This window comes from Spermophilus citellus (assembly GCF_964194105.1).
Source record: "Spermophilus citellus genome assembly, chromosome: X".
NCBI classification, from domain to species: Eukaryota; Metazoa; Chordata; class Mammalia; order Rodentia; family Sciuridae; genus Spermophilus; species Spermophilus citellus.
In genome coordinates, this window is record NC_138190.1 from 130,710,160 (window position 1) to 130,736,977 (window position 26,818).

The following is a 26,818-nucleotide window of genomic DNA, read 5'->3' on the forward strand; positions in this document are numbered from 1 at the left end:
AAAGAAATTCATCCGCTTCCCCCCCAAACTTCCAATTCTTTCAATTTCTCTACTCCTCATTACCATTCCCAGGGTCACAAAGAAACAATTTCAGTCACTTGGGAGTCCTCCTTCCTGCCCTTATACCCAGTCAGTTAAAATCATTAAGACTCTGCTTTTCCCCACCTCTTTCACTGTCCGTTTCTTTCCATGTCATTCGCCAACATTTCACTCTTTGCAGGTTACTATGGGACACACAGAAGTACATTAAGATTTACACAGCATCGCCCTTTCAAGGTTGATGGAGTGCTTTAAGAGTCTAACACAGAAGGGTAAAGGAAACCTCCATACGACGCAGACAAGAGATTGCAAAACTCCTCTTTGGATCCTATCTGGAGTTAGAGCTGGAAAAAAAATGTACAGAGGGCTGGGGATGTGGCTCAAGCAGTAACACTCTTGCCTGGCATGCGCGGAGCACTGGGTTCGATCCTCAGCACCACATAAAAATAAAGATGTTGTGTCCACCAAAAACTGAAAAATAAATATTAAAAAATTCTCTCTCTCTCTTTAAAAAAAATGTAGAGAGTATACTGTGATATAATGCATACAGTGTAATTGATATCATGATAGTTGAGGATGCCTGTGCACAGGAGATATAAGAATTAAAGTGGGTTCTGAAGGACCAGAAACTAGAAAGGAGGGGTAGGGTACAGTAGCAAAATGATCAAGCAAAAGCAGTGAATCACCAGAATTCCTTCAGAAAATAAGGTATTTGGGAACAGCCAGAGCAAAGGGTATTTGTCAGTGTGAGAGATGAGCCTAGACGGGAATTGTTAAGAATCTGCACATCTTACAAAAGAGGCAAGCGGGGCTGGGGATACAGCTCAGTGGGTAGAGTGCTTGCCTCCCATGTACAAGGCCTTGGGTTCAATCCCCAGCACCACAAAAACAAAACAAAAGAGGCAAGTGAAGTGTACAGAGGCAAATTCATTTTCCCCTTCTTTTCTGTGCTACTCTTATCAGGTGCACAGCTGTATAACATGTAAAAATATTTCTAAAGTAGCCAGTAAAAATACTTAAATTTCCTAATATCCTCAGGGAAGGAGGTGAAGCAAATCAAATCTCTAGATAGCTAACATCTCCCCTTTAAGTATTTTGAGCCATTCCAGCTGAAAATCTCTCAAAAATGTGTTATATTTCCCCCTTTCTCAGAGTACACCAAATGGAATGACACCGAAAGATTTCTACTCTAATCCCAGCTCTGCCACTTACTATTGTGTGATTTGAGTCTTAACTGTTGCTGCTTTTCATTGGCAAAAGCATCTTTTGCTCTGCCTACTTCAGAGGGGTTGTTGTAAGAATTAAATGCCTGAAAGTACCTTGCAAAGTGTAAAATACCATACATACATAGGTATTACTGGAATTTAAGAAAAGTCTAATGACCCAGGGATCCTTAAGAACATCACTATACTGCTTTATACAAGTGAAACCCTCAGGGAGTATCAACAGGCTCTTAGTCCTTCTGCCAAGTCACAAACTTTTTTTTTTAATAATTTCTGTTTTTCAGTTTTTCCTTTTCCTCCCTCACTAGCAGCTATTAGTATACCTTAACACAAATGTAACTCTTCTGATTTGCTGCTTCTCATATGCTACTGGGTTGGAAGCTTATTATAATTGTGCATAAATTTTAAATGATTCAGAGGTCAGAAAGGCTCTCCTATAAATAAACCGATGAACCTTTGTGCACAGACTGGAAATCTAGTTCAGCCATTTAGATGTCTGTGTGCTTACATCTCAGATGTCTTCCAAAGCACTGAAGCTGATGGAAGAGTGAGTTCTATATGTGAAGTGCTACCATATAAAAACCTTATAATTTCTACTGGACCAACCATCTAATAAGGTGATCTCCAACACAGCAGCTCTGGCCATAGAGAACAATCACAATCAGCATCATCTGACAGATAAGTGTCAGAAACAAACACTTTGTGTAAGTGATTTTTACATCCTAGGACAAATAAAGACCACCATTCTCAGCTATAATTAGAAGTTAATCCGGACTTATCTCACAACTGTGATGCAAGTAGTGATAAATAACAATAAATAAATTTTTAAAATACAAAAGTCCACAGCAATTGTACCAAAGCTGAATGGCCAGAGCAAAAGTAGTAAACAAGACAGTTAAAATAAATCTCTAAAACCAATTGTGCACAGCACATAATTTCCAGGAAGAACTATATTTGGAAGTATTGTCTCCAAACCAAATCACTTCAGATACTTACTTTGATACTTACCAAACTGTGACGGCTCATAATTGTTGTGCTATTCCTCCGAGTTCTAAATGTGTAAGGCTGAAAAACCTGTGAAAGGTCACTGAAAAGTAAAAATAAAACAATTAATGTCTTCTAGAGAAAGATCTTCCAAATATGTTAGCATCAATTCCGTAGTTCATAGTGAAATATTCAATGGTTCCTCCTTTCTTCCAGAGGATCCTCCGTCCTCCTGGCAGAGCTGCCTGACTGGTGTGCTGGGGATTACAGGTTTGCCAAGATACTGATCTCCTCAGTGGTTGGGGGGCAGCTCTGAGCAATGTGGGGCGGAGCTACAGACTGGTTCATTCCAGCTGCTTCTGGTCAGAGCTACACCCCCAAACAGGTCCCCCCTCAGATGGAAGCAGCTCATCTGTATATCCCAGAGAACCACGAATACCACCATTTTCTGCATGTGCCATTGAGCCCTGTTCTACAAGAGAAGCCATATCAGCACATATCCCAGGACCACCCAAAGCAAGTGTCCTACCTCAGAATCAATGTTCAAATAAATGTACCTGCACTATTTTTTTGTTCAGGAGGCCTCTTCTGCCTCACATGCTCTCCTTCCTACCACTATCTGACAGAATCCTTCCTCTCCTTCCATGCCCACCTCAAACACCATGCCCTCATACAGGCAGGGCACAAGCCTCACATCATTCCACAAACCTAATGCAATCATTACCTCCTGTGAACCCAAGAACACACTAGGAGATGACATACTTCTTGACACCCACGTTACTTTATCTCTTTCCGTCTTCTCTTTTTGAAAGAGGGTCGTTTCTCCAGGCTGGTCTTGAACTGCTGGTCTCATACACCACCATGCTCAATGAAACTTTTTTCCTTTTTGCAATGCCGGGATCAACCCTGGACCTTGGGCATGTTAGACAAGCACACTACCACTGGGCTACATCCCAGCCCTGCATGCACACTAAGCAGATGCTCTATCACTGAGCCATGCCTCCCAGCCCCTACTTTACTTTCATTAAAGTGTTAGCCAGTCAGGGTAGTGCACACCTGTAATCCCTGTGACCAGGCTGAGACAGGAGGATCCCAAGGCCAGCTCAAGGCCAGCCAGACCAACATAGTGAGATCTGTCTAAAATAAATTAAAAAGGGCTGGGGATGTAGTCAGTAGTAGAGTGCTTGCCTAATGTGTGAGGCCCCAGGTTCAATCCCTAGCACCACCAAAAAAAAAAAAAAAAATGTGTTCCCCAGTGCTGCAAAAGAAAAGTGTCTTGTGTCTTAAACATCTTGGTGTAGAGATGCTTTTTTTATTTTAATATAATATCTCTGCAGTTCCTAGCAGAGTGCTATGCCCACAATGAGTTCAAGAAGGATTTTCAGAACTGGAATGAGCTTCAAAAGACCACTGAGATTGCCTATTTCTACTCTCCTAATTTTTAAGTGAAAAAAACACTCAAAAAGGTTAAATGACTCATTTGTGAGTGTGGCTAGTTAGTAAAAACTGGGACCAGGCCTGGTCTCCTTACCTTTTCTTTTATCACATCACATGCTACCTTCCAAGTACTTAAATCATTATTCAAAAAACAGTGTGTTTTTTCCTACATATGTCTAAAAGCAGGTTAGTAGGATCCCCCTAGTATCTAGCAATTGCTTGATCACCAGAATTTAAAAGACAACCAAAAGAGAAAACAGCTTATTCTTTTTTAAAATTTTTTTAGTTGTTGATGGACCTTTATTTCATTAATTTATATGTGGTGCTGAGAATCGAACCCAGTGCTTCGCACATGCTAGGCAAGTGCTTTACCACTGAGCACAACCCCAGCCCAAAAAACAGTTTATTCTTAAAAGTATAAAATAAGACAAAAAGTCACTCCATCAGTCCTTCAGTTTCAAAATTATATTTAATAAAAGAAAAAAGTAAACCTCTTTCCCCCCTCAAAATACAGATGTTATAATCAGTTCAATAGACAAGGATTACCCCTTTCTTTGCCCTCACTGTGCTTGATTAATGTTTTTGGCTAATTGTATTCCCATTCCATTTTTTGGACCAATGCCATTTTTTGAAAGGATCTCATAAATTGGCTCTCTACCTAAGATGAATTGTCTACTTATAAAAGTGAAATGCAATAGGCTCAGGAGGTGAGCCAACCCAACCTTCACTATCACAAGATTCTACTTTAAAAATAGACCCTCTAGTGTCTTATTAAAAAAAAAATCACACAAGACCCTGCTGCTAAAATTAAACGATCGACTCTTTCCATAATTTTCTCAAACCTGTATTCTCACTAATGTAAGTTACTAGAAACCTTTTTTTTTTTTTAATTCACTGAAATGCATTTCAGGCAGTTTTAGAATTGAAAAAGATTTCAACAAATCCAAATCACTTAATATGACATGAATACACCATTTAATTAGAAGTTATTAGATAAATTGTGATTTATTAAAGCAAACCTCTATTAATGCCAGGGTTCCTAAACCAAGCTTAGAAATAGCAGCTCTTAAGAGACAGGTGTCAAGTTGCAAGCCTAGTTCCAGGGGTTCAGTCTGACTTTCCCTGGTGTAAATTAGCCAGGACTAGCAACCTTTCAGAAGCTTTCTGTGATTTCTTTTAGAGTGAGGCAACCCCCAGGTGGGGGGGTGGCTGTTTTCCCCAAAAGGCCCAGAGTTTGAGGTCAAACTTTCACTCCACCTTGGGACTCCAGTCACTGGAAAGCAAACAAGTCCCCAACCCCTCTGTTTGGACAGCCCAAATGAGCTCAAACTTGCATTTTAGGGAAGGAAGATTGCTTGCATGGGGTCAAGAAGCTTCTTAACCCCATATACCATCCTCCCCAGTTCTGCTCACCTAAGCCCATGGATCAGGGGAGCACTGTTGGATCTCCTCAGGGTGCCCCCATGAGATGTACCAGGCTCAAAGTCCAGCTCCATTTTCTCCTGAGCCATGTCGGAGACTTGCAGGTAGGCACAGCGGGCAGTGCTCAGCTCCTGGTGCTTAGCTATGGGCTCCCAAGACTCACTGCAGGACTGAGCTGCTGGGGACTGGCAGCTGGGGGCGGGGGCTAAGGGGCGGAGTCTTGGGGGCGGGGGCTAAGGGCGGAGAAAAGTAGGAGAGGAGGAGGGAAGGAGGATGCTGATGAGGAAGGGAGGCTGGTGGAGAGGGAGGGGAGAAGGATGGAGAGATTGTTGGAGGGTAACAGAATCAAGAAAGAGGATGAGGAAAAAGGAGATGGAGGAAAGACAAGGATGGAGGGAGGAAGGAAAGGGATGGAAAGAAGCTAGATGGAAATGCAGGACAGGATAAGAGGAGCAGGGCAGAAGGGGAAAGAAGAGGATGGGGGAGGGGAAATGGGGGAATGGGAAGATGGGGGAAGGAGGGGGAGGGGGAAGAATGGGGATCGAGGGAAGGATGGGAGAAGGGAGGAAGGGCGATGGGGAAGGGAGGATGGGGGAAGGGAGAGGATGAAAGGGGAAGGGTAAGGAAGACAGAGGGCAGGGGGAAGAGCACAGGGACGGGAAATAAGGATGAGGTGTGGGAAACAGGAGAGAGGAAGGGACACAGAGGAAGACGAGAAGGAGGGGGAGGAAACTAGGCAGCGGCGGAACTCATGCTTTCCCGCTGAGGACCACCAGCGGGGCTTGGCTACAGGTGCCGCGGTTGCCCGGGCAGCGGTAACACCGAGGACCTGTCAGTTGGGCAGGGCCTGGCAGGGAGACTTCGGTAGCTCCAGCTCCCCATACTCGGGGACTTGGTCCAGCCCCCCATGCTCCGGACACAGCCCTGGAGGCTCCTCAGCCCTGAGATCGAAGCTTCGCCCGTCCCTGCCCCCCTCCCGCCTCGAGGACTGGTTGGGGGTTCGATCCCTCTGCCGCCGCCGCGGGGCCTCCTCTTCCTCTCTTGGGTTCTAATGGCCCGGGGGGAACCCGATGGGGCCAAGACCAAAATCTACAACCTGCAGTCTCTTCCGCCTCCCACGCTTCGGAAGCGGGAGCCTCAGCGGGGCCAGTTCTTCCGCGTCCGGGAACCCATCGGGTCCTGCGCACGCGCCCGGCGGCCTCTCCAATGGGCCCGCGGGCACGGAGCATGCGTGACAGCCCCGCCCCTCGACCCTCCTTTAAAAGGGAGGAGCGTTTCCAGGGGGCCCGGCGCCTTGCTCAATGGCATTGGCCGGGGGACCCTGGCGCCCTATTTCGAAAAGAGCCAATAGTTAGAAGATGCTGGAGCGGCAGCTTTCAGGAGTTTGAACCAATATTCAAGGGAAACTGGGAGACACGAGATTTCCATGTTATTTAGTCCCCAATTTATACACTCCGACCTCTGGGATTCCCGCTCATTTCTTAAATCCCTCGATTTTTTTGGTCTTGTCTGAAGGGGATGATTTATATTTTAGATCATCCATTTGTATGTACATAGAAAAAAAATTTTTTTCTTCGTAAAGCTTACGAAAATCCTAACAATCATAACTCGAGTGTGTGAGTGCTGGAATTTTTCTTTATTAATTATCAAACACCTATATAGCACTGTGCTAGACAGTTCTGTACTGTAACAGCTGTAGAAATATTTTCTCACTTAATCCTCACCACTAGAATGGCTCTGGGAGTGAGAAGGCCATTGCATTGTGTTAATCATACATACCTAGAAAATACAGGACATAAAATAGTTATGAAGTTAGTTTCAAAATTTAGCAAAAATAATTTTCCTGACTCTTCATTTCAGTTGTCCCATATTAACCTTGCCAGTCTCCCTGAGTTGCTTAGGGCCTTGCTAAATTGCTGAGCTTTCAGTTTGTGATCCTCAGGCCTTGGCCTGAGCAGCTCCTGGGAATACAGGAGTGTGCCACCATGCTGGGCTGTAAATAGGGGTTTTTGGGGGGCAGGGTGGGGGGGTGTACCAGGGATTGAATTTAGGGGCACTTGACCACTGAGCCACATCACCAGCCCTATTTTGTATTTTATTATTTTAAAATTTTCTTTAAAATATGGACACAATATCTTTATTTATTTTTATGTAGTACTTAGGATTGAACTGAGCTTCACATGTGTGAGGCAAGCGCTCTACCACTTAGGTAAACCCCAGACCCCTATTTTGTATTTTATTAGACCCTCAGCACCACATATAAATAAATAAACTAAAAATTAATTAATTTTTAAAATTAATTAATTAAAAAACTAATCCACAACTAAAAAAAAAAGAACATATGAGATGAAGGGTGCTAATTTGGCCATCATTTCGGGTTTGATTCACATCATGATTGCCTGCCAAATTTGTTTTGCATTTCAAATAAATCTTTTGGGAGGTTTGAGGTGTTCTTTTGGCTTGATGTTCAACTTGTATTTGACTTTCTCTTGTGGCAACTACAGGTTGAAAGGAAAACTTTAAAGTTGCCATGACAACTGGTAAAATAAAGAGTTGATTATGACATATTTGTGACATCTTTATAGGTAAGAGACCTTGGACAGGTGGCAGCAGACTGGGACATACAAAAAAAGGAGTAGCCTAAGTTTTAAGATATAGATCTAAGCAAACCAGGGGTCTGTGGGCATGGACTATTGCTATGGAACAAGAAGAGCTGATCAAGAAATACAGCCAGGTTGGTTATAATAATGTGTATAGGTGGAAATGGGGAGGAGTACAAATAACTCCTTTCTTTTTTGGCGGGGTACTGGGGATTAAATTTAGGGGCACTCAACCATTAAGCCACATCCCTAGCCCTATTTTGTATTTTATTTAGAGACAGGGTCTCACTGAATTGCTTAGTGCCTGGTCATTTCTGAGGCTGGCTTTGAACTTGCAATCCTCCTGTCTCAGTCTCCGGAGCTGCTAGGATCACAGGCGTGTGCCACCACGCCCAGCACCAAATAACTCCTTTAAATGTTGTGTCTGTCATTATAACATACAGAATTCTTTCTGGTTCTATACTACTTGTTCCTTTTGATATTACAACCTGTGAATATACTATATGGGTCCTGTCTATATATTCACAGATTTTGGGTTCCTGAGGTGTAGCTTTTCTATAATAAGAGATTTTCTCCTTTTTGATAATAGCTGGAAACATATTGCCATCTCAAATGTTTAGTCATTTCATATCTTTTCTAGAAACTTTAGTCTAAAGTTGCTTTTTGTCATTTTATTATACCTATCCTCTTTGTGTAATTGTACTTATATTTTTAAAAGAAAATAATTTTAATAAAGAATATAAGTAATATTGCATGTGGATAAAAAAGCTTAGATTATATCAACCTCTTATATTTAGAGATAATAATGGAAAGAGCCATCCATTTTTACATTTACAAATCACAGCAAATTCATTTGTGTCTGAAAGGTGGACTTAAATTTTTTAAAATTAAATTTTGTCTCTTCTTTCAAAATATTTTCATTAAATCATATTATTAACAAACTTAATAGTAAAATAAACAGAAGAACAGAGGTAAGAGCCACTTATTCACAAGTTGCTCCATTTTTTTCTGTTATTCAGTTTGGTTTGGACTTTTTTATTTTTGTGTGAAACTGGGGATTGAACCCATCGGTCTTATGCCTAGGAGGCAGGTACTCTACCAACTAAGCTATATCCCCAGCCCCTCTGTTTTCTCTTTAACCATTGATTTTTGCCTTCACTCTGAATTTACTCAGCTTTAGCCACCATCTTTTGTAAACTCTCCAAGTACCCTGGGAATTTTAACAGTGGCTTTCTTACCTTGTCTGGACTCTGCTGCTACCTAATGATGTGCCGTTCATCTCTTTGGAATTTTATGACCTGTAAAATAGAAATAGTTTATCTAATTTATAAGATGGCTATGAATGGCAGTTTATTTAAACCTGCATTTATTCATAAAGTAATTTAATAAATATTTATGAAGTGCTTATGAGTACAGAAATAGTGTCCAGGGAAATATTCAGGAACACCTCATCTATCTTTTTATTTAAACAGAAAGTCAGAGGAATCTTGACTTTGTCATTTAGTAGCTATTTCAAGTAGCCCTTCTGGGCTTTGGTTTCCTACTTTGAAAAATGGGCATTGTGCTGGGCGCTGTGGCACTTGCCTGGGAGGCTAAGGCAGGAGGATTGTGAGTTGAAAGCGAGCTTCAGCAAAAGCAAGGCACTAAGCAACTCTGGTCAATGGTTAAGTGCCCCTGAGTTCAACCCCCGTACCAAAAAAAAAAAAAAAAAAAAAAAAAAGAAAGGAAAAATGGGCATTGTGATGGTGTCTACCTCACAGAATTATTGTAAGCATTAAGTATGATCATATATTTAACATGATTAGGACAGCATCAGGCACATAAGTGCCCAATGAATGGTAGCTGTTATTAACCTGTCTTACATCAGGGATGGAGAATCCGAATCATCCTCATGTCTGGGATTTAGGTAATCTAATTGTGCATAATATGATCAAACTTTTAAAATTCCATTCCCAGAATGAATGAAGAATAAATGATTATCATCTTACATGTCATAACTTGTCATGAATGGTTTCAAGGCAATTGCATTATTTTAAGTTCACTACTGATTACCTGTGCAGGGTTGATGATTGAACCAATTGATATAAGTATGTGAAAACATGATAAGATGAAAAGTGCTATACCAATATTATGACTAATTAATAAGTCTGATATCATTAAGTTCATTTTACCTTCTCTGCCACTTCTCTATGTAGTTCCTAAAATGTGTGGTTTTATAATATTCGTGTGAAATTAAGATTTCAGTACTCAATATGGCTAACTAACTGGTGTTAAAATTCAAAAGCAGCAATTCTTTAAAATGGAAAGACTGATTTGAATGGATTCTGAGATATGTCTTAAGAAAATAAGCCTCACTGCTTTAACTTAAATCTTTGTAAGTTAGCTGAAGTCTTTATTTCTTAGATGACTAATTATGAGAAGTCAAAATTTATCCCATAGAAAAATACACACATTACGATTATGGTAAAAATGAAACCACATTGAAAACTTGATTCTACACAATTGCAGAATCAATCTACACAATAGGTTCAATGAGGTAATCGTTTTATTGAGACCCTACACACTTCGTTGATTTTCGTTTCAAACTTTAGCTTTTTTAAGATTCCAAAGGTGTAGTGTGTCTGCTGTTACAGGATGGAAAACATAAGGAGTTAGGCTAGCCAAAACAGAAAATTGAGCATTAGACAGGGCAGATTGGAAGGCGCTTCCATGCAAAACACTCCGCCCAATTATCTTTCTTAAGTAAAGATTAAAGAAACCGTGGCGGGATTTGCATAGTAACAGAGGAACATCCATTGCAAATCCTCAGTAGCAAGAGCAGTGGGAACTGGCATTGGGAAAAAGGCGGTTCCTCGATTGCAAATGAGCTCCTGTTAAGGGTGACAAAGACACCTAGAGTGACGTTAATTGCCCGCGTATAAGCAAGCGTCATCTGGTCAGATGCAGGGCGCATGCGGGAAGGGGCGGGACTAAATCGACTCCGGAAGGCGGCAAATTGTAGTTTTTGTTTTGGCTGGAAAGGCTTAGCTGAGCTTGTGGCGCCTTACAAAGATAAAGGAGAAGGGATCTCAGCGGTGACTGAGATAAATGCCTCATTTTGTATTATAGACTTGGAGGTGAGAGACCTTTTCTGCGTTAGGGCCGATGATAGGGGTAAGGAAGTTTGGAGCCAGTTCTGTCAAACTTTGTGCCCACTGGTGTTAGTGATGTTTGGCCTACAAAGGTGAACACTCCTAATCGTCTAAGAGCTTCCTCCTTTATTTTTTTTTTCCCTTTTGCCTCTCTCCTTACATATCATAGGTGGCTTGTCCTTATATGAATGGAAACCAGAAAGCATTGAGAACTTCGAACTAAGCAGTGGTTTCATCCTTGACATGGGCATGGCACAGGAGAAAATGGAAGTAGACTTGGAGCTGTCGCCGAATTCCACCACCTCAGATGGCAATGCCTTAAGAATAGCCAACAGCGTCCCTTTGATCAATGGATTTGGGTGAGCAGGGTTGAGATACTGGAAGAGGCAAGCGGGCATTGGGGAGATGTTGGACAAAAGTGACTTCCCATAGCATTCCCTTCCTTGTATTTATGGAAGTTCTGCAGGTATCTCCCTTGTCTCTGGTGTCTGGAGATCCCACCCTCAGCCTGGTGGAGTAGGGGCAGGTGTGGAATACGCTGACCAGAGGGAGAGTACACCCCCCACCCTGAGGTTGACACACATCTAAACCTAAACATCCTCTGCTGACAATCCACCTGGACTAGAAAGCAGCAATCAATCAGGATGGAGCACCACTTTTTTTCCAATTTCAGCCCATCCCTTACCCACTCCTTTGAAGAAACAACACCCTCCCCAACCCCTCCCTGATTTCACATCTCCTGTCAGGACTATTTTTTCTTATTCTCAACTGCTCTGTCACCTCTGACCTTCACCTCTTACACACTCTAGATGAAAATGGTTGTCAGGCAAATAAACTTAGACCTTTCTACACCTAGTTTTTATTTGAACATAGAGTTTAGGTACTATAGAAGTTCAGTCTCCTAAATTCGACATTTTTAGTGGATAATATTCCCCCAAAGGAGAAGGAAAACTGATTCTAGGGAGGGGTGTGTGTGTGGAAAAGTTTTATTATTTTTATGTACAAAGCACACATATATATCTGTGGTGTGAAAATTTGGTGGAAGAGGAGTTATTAGGGGAAAAAATATCTAAAAAGGCTCGTTGGAGACCAGACAATGAAAAAAAGAATTAGAAACACTGCATTCAATGATGGTTAACTATTTCTTGCACATATCTGAAGGTCTGGCATTACTAAAGGTTCTCATGCATGCTAGGCAAGTGCTCTGCCACGGAACTTCAGCCCCAGCCCTCAAATAGGTTTTTAAATTAGATTTTTTGAGTGGGGACATAACTTACTGGTACAACATTTGCCTAGCATGTGTGAGGCCCTGGCTTCTATACTTAGCACTGGAAAAAAAGAGAGAGAGAGAAAGAGATCTTGGATCACATATCCCAGTATCATTAGATTTTCTAGATTCTGTAAGTCTGAAAAGTACATTCACGATGTTATTAGCTTTGCTGCTCACCCCCAAGCCCTGGTACTAGGGATTAAACCCAAGGGCACTCTAACTCTGAGCTACATCCTCAGCCCTCCCCACTTTTTTTGGTATTAGGAATTGAACCCAGGGGAACTTAACCACTGAGCAACATCCCCAGCCCTATGTTTTGTATTTTATTTAGAGACAGGGTCTCACTGAGTTGCTTAGCACCTCACTGTTGCTGAGGCTGGCTTTGAACTCACAGTCCTCCTACATCAGCCTCCTGAGCCACTAGGATTACAGGCATGCACTACCTCTCCCAGCACCTTTATTTATTTTTATGTGGTGCTGAGGATTGAACCCAGTACCTCACACATGCTAGGTGGCAAGCACTCTACCACTGAGCCACACCCCCAGCCTCTGTATTTTATTTTGAGATAGGGTCTCTCTAGGTTGCTTACAGCCTTGCTAAATTGCTGAGGCTGGCTTTGAACTTGTGATTCTCCTGCCTCAGACTCAAGCCGAGCTACTGGGATTACAGGCATGTGGTGCCATGCCTGCTTCTCAACCCTTTTTATTTTTTATTTTAAGAAAGGGTCTCGGGCTGGGATTGAGGCTCAGCAGTAAAGTGCTCACTTAGCATGCGCGGGGCCCTGGGTTCGATCCTCAGCATCACATAAAAATGAATGAAATAAAGGTATTGTGTCCAACTACAACTTAAAAAATTTAATATTACAAAAATTATCTTTAAAAAAAAAGAAAGGGTCTCACTGAGTTATTGAAGCTGGCAAGGAATTTGCAATCCTCCTGCTTCAGCCTCCCAAGTTGCTGAAATTATAGCCATATACCACCACACTCGGCTGCTCCTCACCTTTTATAGTGTCATACTACTTGATAGTTGTAATATACACAACATAAACTGAAAGACAACATCAATCCTCCTTGTTGAACACATGAGACTCATATATCTTGAAAATGCCATAGTGACAGAGCCAGTACTATGAACCTGTATCTCCTGGCTCCTAAACTAGTGAATTCTGTACTACTAATCAATATCTAAGCTGATTAGCTCTAATGAAATGCAGCTCTCTAGTGATTTGAGGCAGGGGAGAACATATTATCACAAAATAAAGCTAAAATTGACCAAAAAATAATACATTACCAGCCTGGTGTGATGGTGCACGCCTGTAATCCCAGTGGCTCAGGAGGCTGAGGCAGGAGGATGTAAGTTCAAAGCCAGCCTCAGCAACTTAGCAAGGCCCTAAGCAACTCAGTGAGACCCTGTCTCCAAATAAAATATTAAAAGGGTGGGTGATGTGTCTCAGTGGTTAAGTGCCTCTGGATTTAATCCTTAGTACCCTCCCCCAATTACTTTTTTCTTTTTAAAGTAAAGTCAGTGGCTCTGCATGTTGTATGGAGAACAGGAACTTTTTTTCTTTTTTTTTTTTTTTTGGTACCAGGGATTGAACTCGGGGGCACTCAACCATCAATCACTGAGCTACAACCCCAGCCCTATTTTGTATTTTATTTAGAGACAGGTCTCACTGAGTTGCTTAGTACCTCACTGTTGCTGAGACTGGCTTTGAACTCATCATCCTCCTGTCTCAGCCTCCCCAGCCGCTAGGATTTTGTGTGCACCACCACACCCAGCGAGAACAGTAACTTTTTAAAAAAAATTTGTTTGTTTTTTTTTAGTTGTAGGTGGACACTTCCTATTGTATTATTAAAGGAATTGTTAGGGGACCCCCCCTGATAGTAGAATAGAGCAGTAAGGAGAGTATTGTTCCCCCCTACCTTTTTTTGTGATGCTGAGGATGAACCCAGGGCCTTACATATACATGATAGGCAAGTGCTCTACTACCGAGGTACATCCCTAGCCTAAGAATGTTGGTTTTATTGGAAAGCTTTATGAAAAGAAGCAGGTTGCAAATGATAATGAAGGATATATGCTTGAAGGAACATGTGGATCCAGTTTAATGTATTAAACATTCCAGGGAGAGAATGCATTAGACCCTGTTGCCTAATCCACAGAGTCCTGGAATCTAAGAAAGATCTCAGTTATCCCTTCCTACTTTGTTGTGCAAAGGATTGACAATTTTAAAAATCATTAAAGCACAGTTACAGAGTTGAATTCTCCAGCTTAAGATCCTGATGCATGAAGTAAAATTTGTACAGAAAAGTGAGTATAAATTGTGTATTTATCTAGTGGGAGTTAAAGATATGGAAACTGTAAAGTGGATTAGCTCCAGTGACTCAGAAGTTATAGGAATGATGAATGGCATGCCTGATGTCAGGAACTTGCCCAAATGATCTGAAGGCATATTTTGTGCTATTGTTGTAAGATTAGGGTATAGTCAGAGAAATTATTCTGAACAACACTTTAGAGTAAGATTACACTGAGTCTGAGTTGAAATCATTTTCACTTCTTTGCAATTGTAATATGTACACTGCTTATTTTTCTCATTCCATTACTTAGGCCTCTAATACTTGGTTGTCCTACCCTTTCTAAACTATACTTGGCAGTAAAGCATGTGGTCCATATTTTGCTAAATATTGTTATACCTCTTTTTTTTTTTTTAGACAGTGGACTTATCAACGCACTTTGAGGGCACAGCTTTTTAAAAATGTTTATTTATTTATTTTTTTAGGTGTAGATGGACACAACAAATGCCTTTATTTTTATGTGGTGCTGAGGATAGAACCTGGGTCCCACCCATGCTAGGGGAGCACTCTACCGCTGAGCCACAATCCCAGCCCTGTTATACCTCTTTCAAGTAATTTTCTAATTGTGCTCGATGTTTCCTGTATGTAAAGACTCTCTCTCTTGCACCAGAATTTGCAGAATTAAATTTCTTAAATGTCAGTTATTGTACACAGTGCAGTTCCCACACTGTTTTGTGATGAACATCTTGTATTAATAAAAATTCCAGTGTCAAGGGGTTGGGGTTATAGCTCAGTGGTTGAGCACTTGCCTTGCATGTGTGAGTCACTGGGGTTCAATCCTCAGCACCACATAAATAAATAAATAAATAAAATAAAGATATTGAAAAAAAATACCAGTGTCAAAAATTTTGAACCTCTTGGTTCTGTATAGTTGGCTGACTTATTACTGGTGTCAATAACTATATTTAAAGATGTTGTGTTTTTTTTCCTTTTTTTTTCTCTGACCCTTATTAAAATAATTAGAGGTCAGGCTAGGTATAGTGGCACACTCATGTAATCCCAGCAGCTCAGGAGGCTGAGGCAGGAGGATCACGAGTTTAGCCTCGGCAATTTAGCCAGGCTCTAAGCATCTCAGTGAGACCCTGTCTCTGAATAAAAATTTTTAAAAAAAGGGGGCTAGGGATGTGGCTCAGTGGTTGATTGCCCCTGGGTTCAATCCCTAGTACAAAAAAAAAAAGAATTACAGGTCAGGCTGGGGTGTAGTTTAGTGGTAGAGTGCTTGCCTAGCTTGTATGAGGCCCTGGGTTTATCCTCAGCACTGCAGGTTTATCCAGAGCCCAGCGTGGTGGCGCACACCTGCAATCCCAGTGGTAGGGGAGGACAAGGCAGGAGGATCAGGAGTTCAAAGGCAGCCTCAGTGAAAAGCAAGGCTCTAAGCAACTCAGTGAGATCCTGTTTCTAAATAAAATACAAAGTAGGAATGGAGATGTGGCTCAGTGGTTGAGTGTCACTGAGTTCAATCCCTGGTATACATACACAAAAAAAAGTTTCTTGGATCCTTGCCAGCACTTTCCTTCTTTAAAAACCTCTAGTTTGATCCTGCTTTTAAATTATTGCTGCCTCAATTGAAAGGCATACTATTGTCCAAGGGACAAATTTATCTGCTGTTAGCTTTTTGAAAAGTTTTATTGGAACTTAACCATGTTCATCTGTTTATTGTCCACAGCTACTTTCCCACTACACTGGCAAAACTGAATAGCTACAACAGAGATTGATATGGCCCCAAAAGCCTAAAATATTTATTTTGTCTGTCCTTTTGAAGAAAAAGTTTGCCCACTATCTGGTTTATTGACCTCTTGCCTGGAATAAAGGTAGTAGCCATGAAAAATGATTGCTGGCCCAGTGTGATGGTGCATGCTTATGTAATCCCAATGACTCGGAAGGTTGAGGCAGGAGGACTACAAGTTCAAGACCAGCCTGGGTAACTTAGCAAGACCCTGTCTCAAAGTAAAAAATGAAGAGGGCTGGGGATGTAGCTCAGTGATGGAGCACCCCTGGGTTCAATCCCTAGTACTAAGAAAAAAAGAAAAGAAAACTGATTGCTATGAGAATATAACTGACATAATTGTGTAGACAGCTATTACTTATCATTTGATGTGGGGCATTGAATATCACCCAGTTATATTAGCTTTGCTTTTTCTAACCTAGGAGAAAAAAGAAAGAAAAGATTTTTACTAAGTAATAATATTTAAAACTGAGCTGTTTAAATGTTGCTGTTTTTACCTGTTTATTCTCATCTGAAAGTGGAACATTCCCAGGGAGAAGAGGAAGGTACCATCGGGTTCCTTAAGTCACCAAAAGCCCCAGCCCAGGATTCAGTACCTCCCCCAACCCTGAATTCTCACCACGTTCTTCCTGGGGTTGATTCCAAGCCAAAACATCCTTTTCATGGTTAGAGAGGATCAGTTGCTTAAATGAATTCATGTCAGTTGTACTTATGGTTTTACAATAAATGACCTTTAGGGAAAAGAAAGAAAAGAAATAGATTTTAAGCCAGGCAAGGTGGTGCACACCTGTAATCCCAGTGGCTTGGGAGGCTAAAACAGGAGAATTGTGACTTCAAAGCCAGCCTCAGCAATAGTGAGGTACTAAGCAATTTAGTGAGACCCTGACACTAAATAAAATTTAAAAAAATAGGACTGGGGATGTGGCTCAGTGGTTGAGTACCCCTGAGTTCATTTCCCAGTACAAAAAAAAAAAAAAATGAGAGAGAGAGAGACAAAGAAATAGATTTAACTCAGTTCTGGGTAACATGTAGGGTTTTATATAAATTCATTTGAAATGATTCATACTAATTGTAGTTTATGCTACCTCAATTATTTCTTTCAGTTTTATAGTCTTATTAAATAAAATTGGCAGATACAAGTTTGGGGGAGAATACTATTGCCAGCCCTAAGAGTCAGGCTCCCTACACAAAAGGTAGTAAAAATAGGTGACCCATTAGTGTTCCTTAAATATTCTTATAATTGACTGCCTATTCATGTTATTGTAGGGAAAATTTATAAAATATTGAGTTCTTCCCTGTAATATGCAAATTGTCATGCTACAAAATGGGATCAAGTCTCAATAAGCTTAGGAAGGTAGAGAAAGTGCTAAAGAAATTCAAGGAAGGGAGTGAAAAATTAAAGCAAGAATTGATGAATGATAAGGAAAAAGTTCAGGAAGAAGGTACATTTGAAATGGGCCTTAATGGATCCATAGAGTACACTCTGGAAAAGAGGTCTTCAGATGGCTGGGACAGCATTTCGAGTATACAGAACAGGCTTTGGAGGCAGAAAAGCATAGGTCTGGGATATCCAGACAGCTCAGTGGTGAACTCTGCCCTATAGGCTTGGATTCCAAATGCTCTTCTGCTGACCAGTGTTGATCCCCAGTGAAGGGACTGGTTTTTTGTTTGTTTTTTTACCAATCCACTTTTTAAAAAAGAGTTAAGTGTCATGTAATTAAATATGTTATGTAGCTAATTGTCCTGTTCTTTGCCTCTCTAAGCACTTATTTTACTCTACCATACATTTGGGTCCTTTGAGTATTTTTCTTCCCTATTAAAGCCCTACACTGCATTCTGAGATCATTAATTCCCTACATTTTTATAAATACCAAAATGAGCTTTTATAAGTGAAACATTAGTGTTGGTCCATGATGAGATTTTTAAAAATTAATTACTATTATTTAATTGTACATATTTATGGGGAACAGTGTGATAATTCAATATATGCATACAATGCATAATAATAAAATCAGGGTGATTAACATTTCAATCTCAAATATTTTGTAATTTTTTTTTTTACTTTTTTGGTGTGTGTGTGTGTGTGTGTGTGTGTGAGAGAGAGAGAGAGAGAGTTGCTGGGGATCCAACTCAGGTCTTCACTAATCCTAGGCAAGCATCTACCACTGAGCCACATCCCCAGTCCCCATTTTTTAAAATTTTAGATTAACACATAGTATACATATTTATGATGCCCAGCATGATATTTCAATACATGTATATACTATATACTGATCAAATCAGGCTCATTAATATTTTCATGTTCTTATCATATGAAGTTTGCAACCTTCCAGATCTTTTCTCTCTTCTCCTTTTTTTAAAAAAGTATTTATCTATTTTTTTATTTTTTATTTTTTGATGTGGTTCTGAGGATCGAACCCAGTGCCTCATACATGCAAGGCAAGCACTCAACCACTGAGCTACAACCCCAGCCCTAAATATTTATATTTTAGTTGTAATTGGACACAATACTTTTATTTATTTATTTTTATGTGGTACTGAGGATCGAATCCAGCACCACAACCCCAGCCCCTCTCTTCTCTTTTAGTTATTCAAAAAATGTATAATAGGTTATTGTGAACTGCTGTCATTGCACTGTGCCATATTTGGCAAAAGAGAAAGGTAGTCACTGGATATTTGTGCCTAGATTTTTTTGAGGGGAAGTACCAGGGATTGAACTCAGGGGCACTCCACCACTGAGCCACATCCTCAGTCCTATTTTTGTATTTTATTAGAGACAGGGTCTCACTGAGTTACTTAGCACCTCGCTGTTGCTAAGGCTGGCTTTGAACTCACTATCCTCCTGTCTCAGCCTCCCCAACTGCTGGGATTACAGGCCTGTGCCTAGATTTTGTATTGAAATTTTACTACTTCCTGAAATCCACAAATCTGGTGCCAAATCATGGAGGGCTTTGAATATCATGGTAAATAACTAAGTTCAGGATTGGCGCAGTGGCTTGTAATCCCATTGACTGGGGAGGTTGAGGCAGAAGGATCACAAGTTCAAGGCCAGTCACAGCAACTTAGCTAGGCCCTATCTCAAAAAAAGAAAATAAAAAGGGCTGGGGATATAACTCAGTGGTAAAGTGCCATTAGTTCAATTCCCCAGTACTGCCAACCCCCCCAAAACAAAACTTAGTTAAGCAGACTATAAAATCACTGAAATTGTAAGACAGCAAGCTGTTCTTTCATGTACCACCACACCAGACTGGAAAGGTTTTGAATTGGTTCTTAGCAAGGAGCCTGAAAAGAATAAAATACAAGTAAGAGAGAGTATGGAGGTAAACCCCAAAAGACTGGATGTGAATGTAACAGTAGTCCACTTTACCTTTTGAATATATCCTTCGCTGCTGCTTATTTTTTATTTTTTTAATATTTTAGCTATAGATGGACACAATATTGCCACAGTCTGGCTGGGCACAATTCAGAGCCAGTTGTTAAGCAGAAACGAACTTTATTTTTAGAACACACTCGGCACCACAAGAGCTCTTCAGGAATTCCCTCAGAGCCCAACTGCCACCACCGGCTCTTTTTGCTAGCCTCTCTACAGCTCTTGAGCCTGATTGGCTGGGTTGCGTGGACAGAGCCAAAAGAGTCCCCCAATGAGCAGCTCCGTGGTCTGAAAGGGCAGGGAAACAGCCCAATGAGCATCACCGGAGAGGAGCCAATCAGCTGGAAGTTTGCTGGGGTGCGGTGAGCCAATCAGCTAGAAGTTTGCTGGGGCCGATTTGGCTGTGGCTCTCAACACAACATCTTTATTTTATTTATTTATTTTTATGTGGTGCTCAGGATCAACCCAGTGGCTCACACCTGTGAGGCAAGTGCTCAACCACTCAGCTACATCCCAAGCCCCAAGCTGCTTATTTTAAAAGGGACTTGTTTTTCTTTTCCTCTCCTTCCCCATCCCTGATCTGGGGGTAGGTAACAAGATTACCATTTCCCCTCCTAGGCCTAGTTATCTGTTTTGAGCTCACCACTAGAAGAAGTCAACCTGAGAAGTGCTTTATCGTCCATATTAACAACTGAATAAGTGAATTTCACTTCACCATGCCCTCAGGGTACACCTGGGACTCCCCTTGGGGCACACCTGGAATGCAGCTTTTAAGAGCTTTTTTTAATATTTATTTTTTAGTTGTAGTTGGACACAATACCTTTATTTTATTTATTTATTTTTATGTGGTGCTGAGGATCGAACCCAGGACTTCACCTGTTCTGGGCAAGTGCTCCGCTGCTGAGCTTCTTTTAATAGTTCTTTGTTCTCGCTGATGGGTGGAACCACAGTGTCCAGATAAGAGTCTCCAGTGCTCCTTTGCTAGCAAAGCAATAAGGCTTCTTTTTCCTTTTTCTCAAAACTGTGTCCTCGTTATTAAATTGGCATGAATTGGCATCGGGGACAAGGACCCAGCTTTCGGTAACAAAAGCAGCCAAAGAAAAGTATTAAAAATGATTTCTTATTATCATTGGAGAAACCTGGATGAAAGGTTCATGGGAACCATTGGCATACTTTTTGCAACTTCTTGTGAGTCTTAAACTATTTCAAAGTAAAAAGTTATAAGCCGGGCACAGTGGCTCACGCCTGTAATCCCAGCTGCTGGGGAGGCTGATTCAGGAGGATCGGGAGCTAACCTCAGCCATGGTGAGGCAAACAACTCAGTGACACCCTGTCTCTAAATAAAATACAAAATAGGGCCGGGCTGGGGATGTGGCTCAGTGGTAGAGTGCCCCTGGGTTCAATCCCCAGTACAAAAGAAAAAAGTTATAGTGAAAAGAAAACATGTAAAGGAAAAGATGACTTCTTCAAGGTTATAAGCTCAAATAGAATTGAGGCCACCTGGGTGGGCAATAGTCCAAGGTGAGGACACCTACTCCATTTTCAGTGGGCAGCAGTTGCTCACTTTCAGTGTGTTGTTGCCATGTGGGAATGGAGCCCAGTGTTGCAAAATCTTGCAAATTTTCAATAGAAGCCAAAAATCTGGAATCTGGATTTTTTTAATATGAAATTTCTCAGTTTGCACAATGAATTCAGAAATGTTTTAACACCATGTAGGCCAAACTAAACATATCTGTGGAAGATTTCAGTTCTATCTACACCTGCTATCAGTTATCCCTCTTATTCATGTAAAATTTGGGTAGCTCCAATCATAAATTTTATTTTGGTACTGGAGATTGAACTCAAGTGCACTTAACCACTGAGCCACATCACCAGCCCTTTTATATTTTATTTTGAGACTGGGTCACATTAGGTTTCTTAAAGTGTTGCTAAGTTGCTGAGGCTGGCTTCAAACCTGCAATCCTTCTATCTCAGCCTCCTGAGCTGCTGGGATTACAGGGGTACACTACTGTGCCCAGCTCCAATCATAAATTTATTTATTTATTTATTTTTTAAAGAGAGAGGGAGAGAGAGAGAGAGAATTTTCCTAATATTTATTTTTTAGTTTTCAGCGGACATAACATCTTTGTTTGTATGTGGTGCTGAGGATCGAACCCGGGCCGCACGCGTGCTAGGTGAGCGCGCTACCGCTTTATCCACATCTCCAGCCCCAAGAATTCCTTTTCTTATATGGTAACTTGTTTAAGCTTAATGGACTAAGATGTGTACTTTTATGTGTGTGTGTGTGTGTGTGTGTGTGTGTGTGTGTGAATTTCTACATCTGCACAGTTGTCTCTACCAGGATGCCATTTACAATTAACAGTGTTGCTATTTAAGTATTAGAAATCTTATTTCTTGAAAAAATTTGCAGACTTGAGGATGCAGCTCAGTGGTCGAGTGCTTGCCTAGCATGCATAAGGCCTAAATTCCATTTCCAGCACTGTTTTTAAAAAATTGTAATAAACTTTATATAACAAGTGTTTTCTTTTTCTCCTTAGTGATAATTCACAGGTATTCCAAGCTGACACGTTAAGAGTGAAAAGAAACAGCAGGACATTTATGAGCCAGCATGCCCTGGTAAGAAAATGCTGATACCAGCCTCCTTGTCCAAGACTTAAGCTATTTGCTTGCTCTCTCTCTCTCTCTCTCTCTGTGTGTGTGTGTGTGTTGCTGGGGATTGGGCATGCAAGGCAAGCGCACTACCAACTAACTGAACTATATCCCCAGTCCAAGCTTACTTGTCTTAACCAGTGGTTCTTAGACTTGAGTGAGCACACGGGGTGGGGGGGGGGTTGTTAAAACATGGCTGGCTAGGTCTTCCCCCAGAGTTTCTGATTCAGTGAGTCTGGGGCAGAGCCTGAGAATTTACATTTCTAACAAGTTCTTCCTTGAGAAACAGAGCTCTAAGCAGGACTGGGGCTGCTCAGAAGGCTGAGACAGGAGGATCAGGAGTTCAAAGCCAGCCTCAGCAACTTTGTGAGGCCTTGTTAGGCCCTAAGAAACTCAGTGAGACCCTGTTTCTAAATAAAATACAAAATAGGGCTGGGGATTTGGCTCAGTGGTGGAGTGCCCCTGAGTTCAATCCCCTGTACTCCCCCCCAAAAAAAAGAGAAATAGAGTTCTAAACAGTAATGAAGGAAAAATAAGTACATCAAAACAGTTTTTGCTGCAGGTGAAGCAGAATTAACTTTTGAATTTCATATGGATTTAGCATTAAAGTTTGTTTTTATGCATAAGATCATCTAGCTTCCAGTTTTTGAAGGGCATACTAACTTTGAGAGGAAAATTTGCGGGCTCTCTTAAAAGTAGTTTTCAGCTTTTAATTTGATTTTTTAAAAAATTTGACTTTTATCACATTTATCTTGAATTGTAAATGAAATTTGCTATTCATAGTGTTATAATGCAATCTTTAAATTGTAACTGTTTTCTGCTAGTTAAACATATGAAACATACTTATGATCAGTAAACCAAGGTGACTGAATGATTCATTTTATGAAAATTGTATTGAGGTAAAATTCACATAACTTTTTTTTTTGAGAGAGAGAGAGAGAGAGAGAGAGAGAGAGAGAGAGAACTTTTTAATATTTATTTTTTAGTTTTCGGCGGACACAACATCTTTGTTTGTATGTGGTGCTGAGGACCGAACCCGGGCCGCACACATGCCAGGCGAGTGCGCTACCGCTTGAGCCACATCCCCAGCCCAATTCACATAACTTTTTTAAAAATATTTTTTTAGTTGTAGATGGACACAATACTTTGATTTTACTTACATGTCGTGCTGAGGATCAAACCCAGTGCTTTCCACATGCAAGGCGAGTGCTCTACCACTGAGCTGGAGCCCCAGCCCCAGCCCTCACATAACATTTAATTAATTGTTTTAAAGTGTACAATTTGCCAGGTGAGGTGACCTAGGCCTGTAATTCCAGCTACTCTGGAGGGTGATGCAGGAGGATAGCAAGTTTGAGGCCAGCCTCAGTAATTTAACCAGACCCTGTCTGAAAATTTAAAAAAATAATAATAAGAGCTGGGGATATAGCTCAGTGCTAGAGTTCCATTGGGTTCAATCCCCAGTACTGCTAAAAAATAAATAAAAAGTACAATTCAGCGCATTCACCATGTCGTTCAACCCTCAGCTCTCTTTAGTTTCAGGAAGTGCCCATCCTTGTTTTGTTCCTAGTCCTGGTGGGAAAGCTTTCAGAGTTAATATCCATTGTAATGTTAACTGTGCATTTTGGTAAATTCCCTTTATCATGTTAAGGAAGTTTCCTTTCACTCTTAGTCCCTGAGGGTTTCCATGTTGTAAAGGGGGAATGGGTGGTGCAACTCTATAATCCCAGTAATTCTGGGAGGTTGAAGCAGAAAGATCACAAATTCAAGGCCAGCGCCAGCAATTTAAGGAGACTCTATCACAAAATCAAAGAATAAAAAGGGCTGGGGTGTAGCTCAGTGCTACTACACTCTTAGATTCAATCCTTGGTACCAAAAACAGAAAAGTCATTGAATTGTCATGAGTGTTTTCTCTAAGCCTTTTGAGATGACCATGTTTTCCCTCTTTGTCCTATTTATATAATGTAGCACTATGGTTTTCTTATGTTAAACCTCCCTTGAGTTCCTGGAATGAATCTTTTTGCATCTTTATTTATAAGGGATATTGGTCTGTAGGTTTCTTTTCTGGAGGTATCTTTGCTGGCTTTGGTATCTGGGTAATTGCTGGCTTCAGAATGCATTAGGAAGTGCTAGCTTTTTCTTCCCCTGCAGTTCTAAGACTGGAACCCAGGACCTTGCACATGCTAAGTAAGCTATGCACTAACACTGAGCTACACCCCAGCCCCAGCCTCTCTAATTTTGGAAGAATTTGAAAAAGATTGGTGTTAGTTCTTCATTTAAATGTTTTATAGAGTTTATCCATGAAACCATCTAGTCCTGGAAATTCCTTTTTTTTTTTTTTTTTTGTGGTGCTGGGGATTGAACCCAGGGCCTTGCTCATGCAAGGCAAGCACTCTACCAACTGAGCTCTATCCCCAGCCCCTAGTCCTGGAAATTTCTTTATTGAAAGGTTTGTTTGTTTATTTTATTTTATTTCGTTGTAGATGGACACAATACCTTTATTTTATTTATTTATTTTTATGTGGTGCTGAGAATCAAACCCAGTGCTTCACACATGCTAGGCAAGTGCTCTACCACTGACTGAGCCACATCCCCAGCCCTGTTGGAAGGTTTTTGACCACAGATTCTATGTCTTACTATAAGTCTGTTGAGATTTTGTATTTCTTCTTGAATCATTTTGGTAATTTGTGTGTTTCTAGGCATTTGTCCATTTTATATAGATTAACTTGTTGTCATACAGTTAATTGTTTATAGATTTCTCTATCACATTAATTTCTTTTTCTTTAATTTTTTTTTAGTTGTTGATGGACCTTTATTTATTTACTTATTTTATTTATATGTGGTGCTGAGAATCAAACCCAGGGCTTCACACATGCTAGGCAAGTGCTCAACCACTGAGCTACAACCCCAGCCCCCTATCATATGAATTTCTATATGAATCTGTAGAGTGCATTCTACTGAAATGTTATACCTTGAAATAAATTTTAGAGTATACTTCCTGCTGGGTACAATGGTGCAAGCCAGTAATCCCAGTGATTTGGGGTCTGAGGCAGGAGAATTGCAAGTTTGGGGGCAGCCTCAGCAATTTAGCAAGGCTCTTAGCAACTTACTGAGATCCTGCCTCAAAATAAGAAATTCAAAGGATTTGTGCTGTGGCTCAGTGGTAAAGTGCCTCTGGGTTCAATTCCTAGTATCCCTCCAAAAAATTACATCTTAAGCTTAAATTAGATGTTTTCATCTTCATAGAATGATATTGAATATTATTTCCACAACTTTTTTTTTTTTTTTTTGGTAATGGGAATTGAACCCAGAGGGGCTTAAACACTGAGCCACATCTCTAGCCCTTTTTTGTGTTTTATTTAGAGACAGGTTCTCACTGAGTTGCTGAGGGCCTCACTAATTTGCTGAGCTTGGCTTTGAACTCCAGATCCTCCTACCTCAGCCTTCTAAGCCACTGGGGTTACAGGCATACACCACCATGCCCAGCCTAGTACCTAAAATTTTTAAATGCATAATATTTCTTAGGAATCTTAGTTTCTTAATTTACTTATAATTCAGTTTAATATAATGCATACTTAAAATAAGCCATCTTATAAAATACATTGTTTTGCAGAATTAAATTCATTTTTACATATTTGGTGATGGGAACATTCATGGCTTATAGGTTTAACTTGCTGTAACAGTGCTATGCATATACCTTTATTTTGTCAAAATATACCATCATCCCTGTTGTGGCCCAGGCCTGTAATCCTAGTGGCTCCTGAGGCTGAGACAGGAGGATTATGAGTTCAAAGAAACCCTCACCAAAAGCAAGGCCCTAAGCAACTCAGACCAACTCTGTAAATAAAATACAAAATAGATCTGAGGATTAAACCCCCGGCCTCGCATGTGCTAGGCAAGCGTTCTACCACTGAACCACAATCTCAGCCCCAGGAATTTTATTTCTAATTTATGTATCTCTATGGTATTTAAATATTTTTCAGAAAGCATGAACAATAAATGTATTTTTCATTTCTAGCTAACATATCACATTACAAAGTAGAACTATCATTCCTGAAAAAAATATAAGCATTGTTGAGTGGTATCATAAACTATATATGTGTAAGTGTGTGTGTGTGTGTGTGTGTGTGTGTGTGTGTGTGTGTGTATTTTTTTGTTGGGGGTTAGCAGGGATTGAACTCAGGGGAACTTGACCACTGAGCCACATCTCTAGCCCTATTTTGTATTTTATTTAGAGACAGGATCTCACTCAGGATTTCCAGCCCTTGCTGGGACTTTGAAACCATGATCCTTCTACCTCGGCTTCCCAAACTGCTGGGATTACAGGTCTGTGCCACTGTGCTTGGCTCATAAACTATATATATTTAAGTGTCTTTCCCATCCTGGACTATCCTTAAAATTGGTACTATAGACTCTGGGTTGGTGGTGCACACCTATAATCCCAGTGGTTTAGGAGGTTGAGGCAGGAGGATCACAGGTTCAAAGCCAGCCTCAGCAAAAAAGGAGGCACTTAGCAACTCAGTGAGACCTTGTTTCTTTTAAATTACAAAATAGGGCTGGGGATGTAACTTAATGGTTGAGGGTCCTTGAGTGCAATCCCCAGTACCCCGCCCCCTGA

General features: G+C 40.8%; 2 protein-coding genes across 17 annotated transcripts in view; one reads left to right on the forward strand and one right to left on the reverse strand.

The window, feature by feature from the left end:
* PABIR2 (PABIR family member 2) overlaps positions 1–6,320 on the reverse strand; it is a 44,016-nt gene extending 37,696 nt beyond the window's left edge. For 8 of the 16 annotated variants that reach the window (XM_081278206.1, XM_081278202.1, XM_081278205.1 and 5 more), the window contains exons 1-2: positions 5,097–6,296; positions 2,271–2,349 (exon numbers count right to left, since the gene is read on the reverse strand). In XM_081278206.1, the coding sequence (XP_081134332.1) occupies positions 2,271–2,349; positions 5,097–5,194 (177 nt within the window). In that variant the 5' untranslated portion in view covers positions 5,195–6,296. Of the gene's footprint in view, positions 1–2,258; positions 2,350–5,096 lie in introns of all 16 variants that reach the window. The other 8 variants (XM_081278209.1, XM_081278211.1, XM_081278201.1 and 5 more) reach the window with 4 other exon arrangements.
* Positions 6,321–10,688: 4,368 nt separating this feature from the next.
* The window catches only part of PABIR3 (PABIR family member 3), a 73,920-nt gene continuing 57,790 nt past the window's right edge, over positions 10,689–26,818 (forward strand). The window contains exons 1-3 of the mRNA XM_081278101.1: positions 10,689–10,821; positions 11,006–11,195; positions 22,092–22,170. Coding sequence (XP_081134227.1) covers positions 11,080–11,195; positions 22,092–22,170 — 195 coding nt within the window. The 5' untranslated portion in view covers positions 10,689–10,821; positions 11,006–11,079. The remainder of the gene's footprint in view (positions 10,822–11,005; positions 11,196–22,091; positions 22,171–26,818) is intronic.